We start from the raw sequence: 7847 nt of genomic DNA on the forward strand, positions 1-7847 counted from the left end.
GATTCCCGTGTTTGACACAGACCAATGTAATTCTATCTCTTTTGGCTTAAGACGGCACGTAATAGTTAAACAAAGACAATAATATGTTTATGTTTTCGACGTCGAAATGCATCATATACATATAACGTCTGATTTATATATATGTCAACGTAACATGATCAAAATGATCATATCGAGGTGACACGCCTACAAACATCGTCACAGTATAAAAATAACATAGCAATTATTGCCATGAAGACAATTATTGGCAAGGACTTGAATATGATTTTCAGTGCTTTAAATCATACTCAAGTCCTGACTTGAGCATTGAGTAGAGTTCTGGAATACGACCCTAAATTAAATCTGATTGAAACAGTGTTACAAATGACGAAGTGTTTTGTTCCCGACTGAAAGACCTTTTATTGGATAATGAATTCTACAGAGTAGAGGAATTACTTTTAAAGAAATCGTAATTATATTTTTAATTTTGGCCATTTGTATTTTGAAAATATTTAAATTTTTATTTGAATTTTTGTAGTTCGTATGTTTCTTTATTTTTCTTTTAATTATTTTATTTTATATTTAAACATTAAAATTATTATTTACCTTATTTTCGATTATGTAAATTTTGAATTGTAATATTATGAAATTGATAATATGAAATAAATGATTCTATTCTTCTATTCTATTCTATTCTGAAACTCTAAAATGATCGGGTTATTTAGAAGCTAGTAACCGGGTCATCAGGTCGCAGGTGGTGGACACACATCTAATTAAAATATTGCCAAATTGGCGTTTTTTTTCACTGGTAATATTTTTTTTGTATTTATGTTTGAAATATCGAATAAATTAATCGTATTTATGCTAACCAAGTGACCACAACAAATGAAATCGTCAATGTGGAAGTGCAATCATTCACTAAATCAATCGGTCGCGAGATGTTTACGGCAGTGATTTAGATATCCGGCGGCCGGATATCCGACTATCCACCTTAGGTGCTCGCCGGATATCCGGTATCCGCTATCCTGCCAAATTACTATCCGTTTCATCTCTAACAACTAAGTCAATTAATTTGGCATGTTGGAGAACTAAACCTGTCACACTTGTTTGGCTGTATTATTCATTTGACTTTATCTATCGCTTTATTTGATACAAATAAATACAACAGTTTCCTTAGCAATGTGCAAGCGTGCTATAATAATAAAATGCTAGCAATGTGCATAATGTGCTCGGATGCGTCACGAAAATGATGTTTAAAAAGTATGTTTTTTAATAATATAAATGACAAGTCACTAAAACGGTTCAGCCACAATGCTCATTAATGAAGACCTGGCTCAAAGAACTGATATCCAAACCAAAAACCCTTAAAAATATAATAGATGAACTCTAGACATTTATGCAGGATTGTCTCTGGTTCTTTTTCATGGCTGACGTTCAAAGCAGCAAATAGCAGTCATGAAGGTTTTTCTTATTTTTTTGTATATTTTCTGCATAAATGTGCAAAAATATTTTTTCTAAACTCTATATAAATATTCGTGGTAAAACTTGGCAAGGAGTATCTGTTCATAAATACTACGATTTTTCCGAAAAAGTTGGATAAAGTTAACCGTGTTATGAAGTGAAATGTTCATGCCGCTAATACTTTCATATTTCCGTGATTGTGTTCCAATCGAATAAAAAGCCATATTCTGGACATAAGGAGCACTATTTCTGCGGCAATGTTGTTCAAAATATCAACTACATCAAATGAGCCCATCAAACAGTAAGCAAAGTATGTATAACCTCTAATTTGTTTTAGTTGAACGTCTCGTACCCGGCGACGGGATGTCAGAAGTTATTCGAAGTGGTGGACGAGCACAAGCTTCGCATCTTCTACGAGAAGCGTATGGGCGCTGAAGTTGATGCCGATCAGCTAGGCGACGAATGGAAGGGCTACGTCCTTCGTGTCGCTGGTGGTAACGACAAGCAAGGATTTCCGATGAAGCAGGGAGTTCTGACCAACAGTGAGTACAATTAATAATACAGTGTTTCAAAACCAAATCGTACATAAATCATTTCTTAAGATTTGTTTGTTGAGGTTAGGTGAGAACATTTCCCCTATTACGAATTTATTTGGTTTATTCACAAACAATATGCTTTAGTATGCAATCTTGTTTATATTGGCTGCTTGCCAATACTATATTATTAATATTTTATTTATAGCATTTTACATTTCTAATGAATTTTATTAATGGTTTCCCAAATGACAAGTGGCACAAAAAATGGAAAAGAACAAACAATCTAAGATTTGTTAAACATTTAACAAATTTGTATGTCAAATCTATGAAATACATGATATTTGGTGAGAGAAAAAAGTATTAAATAGCCTATTCTGTTATTATTGCGAATAATACAAACACTTCTTGCTCTATTCCTTATTTATCTAACAAATTTATCTTATCAAATACCTATTGCTGCGCATAGACCATTTTCAACATTCCCTGTAATCTAAAAAAGTCATAAAACCTTGTTATTTTATTTGTAATTTTGATTTAACCTATAACCTTTTGCAGTAATTTGTTCAAGAACAATAAGCTAACTAAACATTTTTCCTTGATATCTGTTCTTGTGGTTGAAGAAATGTATGTGATGTTTCTCTATACTACTGCTGCTTTATTTTCTGTTGTTTTATTACTAAAGAAATGTTGATATTATTGTTTTCACTGTCTAGGCCGTGTCCGCCTACTGATGTCAAAGGGACATTCTTGCTACAGACCACGTCGTGATGGAGAGAGAAAACGCAAGTCTGTCCGTGGGTGTATTGTTGATGCTAACCTGTCAGTGTTGGCTCTTGTTATTGTCCGCAAGGGGGCCCAGGTGAGTCTTGACATAATGCAAATTAATGACTTACCAGTGCAGAGACCACAGTTTTAGGTGTTCGCATTTCTGAAAGATGTTGGGCTAAGACGGGTTTTTATATGACTTCATCTTCTCCAGTTTTCTTTCCTTTTTTTCATATTAGACATAGACAAGCCATATAATTATAAAGCACTCTCACTGGAAGGTACTAAAGCTGGCAAATTATTTTAACCCCAATTTTTTTTTGTCCCTCAATATGAGTAATAAATACACACACACACACACACACACACGCACGCACGCACGCACGCACACACGCGCACTCACGCACGCGCACGCACATACACACGCACGCACGCACGCACGCACACACACATACACACATAGTATTGGTCAGAGTAACCTATTGATGTTTTTTTTTGTCACTTGTTCAATAATATTTAATTACACACACACAGGCTTTTCTCGGTGGTGACAATAGTTGAGTAGGATCATGTTACATACGCCACAGCCGCACACATGACATTTAATTTAATTGTGTTAAGTATCTAATGTTTGCTTTGTTGTTGTGTATGATTTTATTTTTATTCCTTTTTTTCCCTGTTATTTTTATTTTAATTTTTTGTTTTAATGTAGCTTAATCTTTTTTTTATCTTCATTTTATTACTGTGTATATTTTTGTTGTAGCGTAGTAATAAACGATTTCTATTCTATTCTAATTATTAAATAACATAGAATAACGGTTTTCAAAATTTTATAATTGTTTTTAGAAGTCCACCTAAGATCTTAGGGACAAGGAGGTGGCTGAAAAACAGTGCTGTCTGTGAAAACAACGGTTTCAGGCCGCACAAGTTGAGACACCTCCTTTTGCCCTCTGACATGTTTGGTTGTTCATGTTTTGGCTTAGCATGTTATTTATGTCAAAAAGTGTCATTGTGGCAATAAAGGATATTTGTATTTGAAGCCCAAATGCGAGCCACTGATACAGGGAACCCTGTTCTTACTGTTTCTCAGATCATCAAATCTGAGCAATTATATGCGACAGGGGATATTATAATGCTACTATTGGTACGGTCACTAGACATTAAATTGAATAGTGACATTTCCAAATGTGTCAGACATATTCATGGCAATTTGGACTTGTAAATTTTTGTGTCATGAACGGTTGAAAATTTATATCCATCTAAATAAATGTTATAAAATAATATAAGTTTTATTCATAAAACTTTGACATAAGTTAGATATAAGAATGTAATGATTTTTTTTTTAATGTAAAAAGGCATTGTAAATATGTATTTTTTTAACATTTCTTTTTCTCAATGTCCCTAGGCAAACTTCGTGTTTCGGCTGGCGTCCGGTTTTATTTAGTAGACCTTTGCCTTTGGTACATACTGGACGCTTTCAGTCAACTAGGAAGTATATAGAGTTGTTATAACATTTTTTATTTATTATACAATGGGAGAAAAAAAAAAAAAAAAAAAGGAAAGCTGCTGAAGTCTTACATTGATTATTTACTATGTTAGTGTAAATGTTATTATACTTTCCAGGAAATCCCTGGTCTCACCGACGGCAATGTGCCTCGCCGCCTGGGTCCCAAGCGTGCGTCCAAAATCCGCAAGCTCTTCAACCTTAGCAAAGAAGACGATGTCCGTCGCTACGTTGTCAAACGCCTCCTTCCCCCGAAGGAAGGCAAGGAAAATGCTAAGCCTAGATACAAGGTAAGTTATGGAAACAAATGCAGAGTTGTATGTACCACCGAGCTTATATACAGGCTTATTTAGTTTTGTTAATCCCCCTGATTAAAATATTGTTTCTATGACGTCCTTGTCGTTGTAACAGCAGCATCAGGGCATATAAAACCAGTGCCGAGCAGAAGACTCAGATTTATATCTGTTTACTTTTACAGTGTGCTGAACATTGAATGTTCTCTATACAGTCAGGTCAACTTACAGTAGTAGATGTGAAACTCGCGCGCGCCAACATCGCTTTGCAAACAATAAGCTTATATACTCAACTGGAGTTATACTTAGAATTTCATGTAGTTACTTCATTTAAAAAATTAACTGAAATAAACAAACATAACTAAAATGAAAACTACCTCTTATCAAAATACGCGATACACACGCGAGACTACAGCGTGTCTGCGGCGCCTAAAAATTCGCCGTGTGCTTATTTATAATCTTAGCTCATTTTTGTATTAAATGCAATAAACAAACATATTTTAGCTTTCTGTTAAATCTAATGTTATCCACATACTTCCAAAACAAAATCAACGCACAATTTTGATACTAAACAGTTTTCGTTAAAATTACCCATAGAATTAAACACGCCAATGACCTAACGCATATTTCAGGCTCCCAAGATCCAAAGGCTAGTAACGCCCGTAGTACTGCAGCGCAGGCGCCACCGACTGGCGCTTAAGAAGAAACGCATAACCAAGCGTAAGACCGCCGAGGCCGAATATGCTAAATTGCTCGCGCAGAGAAAGAAGGAATCTAAGGTATTGTTTTGACATTGTAGTAAATGCGTGTGTCATAGAGAGACAATGACAATGGAGACAATTGATCGTGTCGGCGGCACGATGCTTTACTCAGTGTGTACAAAATCTCCTTTAAGACAGCACAATTGCCTTACTAATCTTAAAGATGTTACTACCTTATCCTTAGCCTTTCGTATTTTGGCAAGGAATTACAGATTGTAATTGTGTCACAAACGTGTGTTTGATTAACACTGTTTTAAAAGGCCCAAATTGCTTGCTTAGTAAACTTTAATTTTCAGGTCAATTGATGGCAACGGAAATTTAATTTTTCACTATGAACCCTTTGCCTTGCTCGTCTTCATTTCACAGTGCCGAAGCGACTAAAACCGTTAGATCCACACGTAGAATTTGCAAACAATGCTAGACGCTAGACCAAACATTGTGAATGTTACGGGCGGATTGAGCCAATAGATTCACCCGCGCGGCGCACGACCCGCCATGCCCCCTATACAGGCGCCGGCGCGCGCGGCGTCTCTGGAACGCAACGAGCGTCTACCAACATTTGATTTTCAGGCACCCGCGCCCGCCGCCACTATGAATAAGGCTTAATGATTTACACAGGGTTAATGGTGGCGGTTTTAAAAAATTAAAAGTAGTTTAAAAGGCCACCCTTTTAGGACGTTTATTAGGACTCGATCTTTGATTTTAGGAATCTTATCACTGTCGAATTACAGCTGTATGTTGTTTGCATACAGATTAAAATTGAGTTTTTTATAATTTATTTGAGCGTAAAATGCAAAGTTGGGTGCGGCCTACTAATATGAAAAAAAAATGCCTTATTTTCATTAGGCACTTTTTTTATTTTTTTTTATTTTAAGGATGTAGCTCAAGTCAAGTCAAAACTAGTATTGTTTCTGTACAATGCTATATCGGGTTTTTCATTTCGCTTGAGCGTAAAATGCATGGTGGTGGGCCGAACTCATGGTTAACAAATGATCTAATCCTTTTTCTATTAAATTTTTCTTTAACAGCTGGTATCACATGACCACAAAACATTTGTGGGAATAATATTCGGCTGTAAAACAAAGTGCTGTGTCTTACCCCTTACTTTTTCAACAATATGAACTAAGGTATTAAATCAGCAACAATTCCAAAACAAAGATTTACAAAGGAATTAGCAAGTCAATGGATCTTTCTGATAAACATTGCATTGTATGAACAAAATAATTTTGTTTGCGGTACAATTTGTTTCTTGTGACATTTTAACTGTTGTTTGTACGTGCACTTCAAAACTGTTAATACTGTATTGTTTACGATGTGGTATAAGGTACGAATTATCGTGTATTATTATGACACTAAATAAGGCTCAGTTTATGTTGCGGCGGTACGGAATGCAAGCGAATTTTTGTAACGATATTGTACAAAAATTCGCTTCCATTCCGTTCCGCCGCAATATAAATTGAGCCTAAGGATAACTCCCTAACTCTCTGCTAGATGTGTGTTAATTACGCGAAAAATCTTTATTATTTTTGTCATTAAATTGATTGTGATATCTCCAGGTTCGTCGTCAAGAAGAAATCAAGCGCAGGCGTTCGGCGTCGATGCGCGATTCCAAGAGCTCCAACCAGAGTGCACCTCAAAAGTGAACGGACTCATACCAATAAAAAAAGCTAAAAACTAACATATCTTTCTATTTCCTTATCGTATTTGACTTTACAAGCTCATGAATTTATTTCATTATATATAATAATATATTATATTCTTATAAATCAGAATCAGTTAATTTTAAAAAAAGGAAACTACTGCGTAACCTAAACACAGATTTTATTGTTAAAAAGAAACCATAAAATATCACTAAATGAAATAATTTAATAATAAACCGTTGCACAAATAAAAAAATACTATGTAAGAAAATAAGCGTGTTCAAATCAAGCTATTTGTATAGGGATGAGAGTCGTCTGTTGCTACCGAGCGCCAACCGACAAAATGAGTTTTTAGTCACGTGGCGCTGCTTTTATATATTCCTCACAGCCGGAAGGTGCTCGGCAAGGGGCGGTTATCCTCTAGGACGGCCGTTCCTGACAGCTGCACGTCATTGGCAGCTTGTTCGTCCTTGCCTGAAGCCTGAGCTGGGCGCTGGGCAGCATCATCGTCTTCTGAAACAGAGACATGGTCTTGGCATATTATGTTACCTCTAAACCTATGTACCTATGGTGATGAAACTACAAGCGTAGCATAGCAGAACTCATTACTCAAGTAATGATACCAACACAGGCTGCCGTTTACGCAAATTTGAATGTTATAAAGCCAACAAAGCATAACAAAAATGAAATAAAATCACTGGGTAACTACAATCATTTATTCAAGCGGATGATTGCTTCTTTTTTTAATAAAACGACACGTGGCTACTGTTGCTTTGGAGAATCGTTGTACCGTGAAGAGTGATAGGTACATGACCATTGTTATTGACAAACTCCGTAAAAATAACCGTAAACTCTGTATCGTCTTGCACCACGATAATGCCAGTTCTCACACGGCCAAGACAAATGAA

At 35.8% G+C, this 7847-nt stretch overlaps 1 protein-coding gene across 1 annotated transcript; it reads left to right on the plus strand.

Moving 5' to 3' along the window:
* Nucleotides 1-1777: 1777 nt before the first annotated feature.
* LOC113234626 (40S ribosomal protein S6) lies at nt 1778-7012 on the plus strand. Its single transcript, XM_026469984.1, has 5 exons — nt 1778-1982; nt 2690-2835; nt 4365-4535; nt 5171-5317; nt 6856-7012. The coding sequence occupies exons 1-5, from the start codon at nt 1865-1867 to the stop codon at nt 6940-6942; spliced, it is 669 nt and encodes a 222-aa protein (XP_026325769.1). The 5' UTR covers nt 1778-1864; the 3' UTR covers nt 6943-7012.
* The last annotated feature ends 835 nt before the right edge of the window (nt 7013-7847 follow it).

Source organism: Hyposmocoma kahamanoa, unplaced genomic scaffold (assembly GCF_003589595.1).
Source record: "Hyposmocoma kahamanoa isolate Upper Pololo Valley unplaced genomic scaffold, ASM358959v1 86, whole genome shotgun sequence".
Taxonomy (NCBI): Eukaryota; Metazoa; Arthropoda; class Insecta; order Lepidoptera; family Cosmopterigidae; genus Hyposmocoma; species Hyposmocoma kahamanoa.

Excerpts from the sequence above, each read along its gene's own strand:
- LOC113234626 (XM_026469984.1), top strand. The coding sequence starts at position 1,865 with ATGGGCGCTGAAGTTGATGCCGATCAGCTAGGCGACGAATGGAAGGGC. Across the intron at positions 2,836-4,364 it reads TTGTCCGCAAGGGGGCCCAG|GAAATCCCTGGTCTCACCGA; the intron begins GTGAGTCTTGAC and ends TATACTTTCCAG. Across the intron at positions 5,318-6,855 it reads AGAGAAAGAAGGAATCTAAG|GTTCGTCGTCAAGAAGAAAT; the intron begins GTATTGTTTTGA and ends TGATATCTCCAG.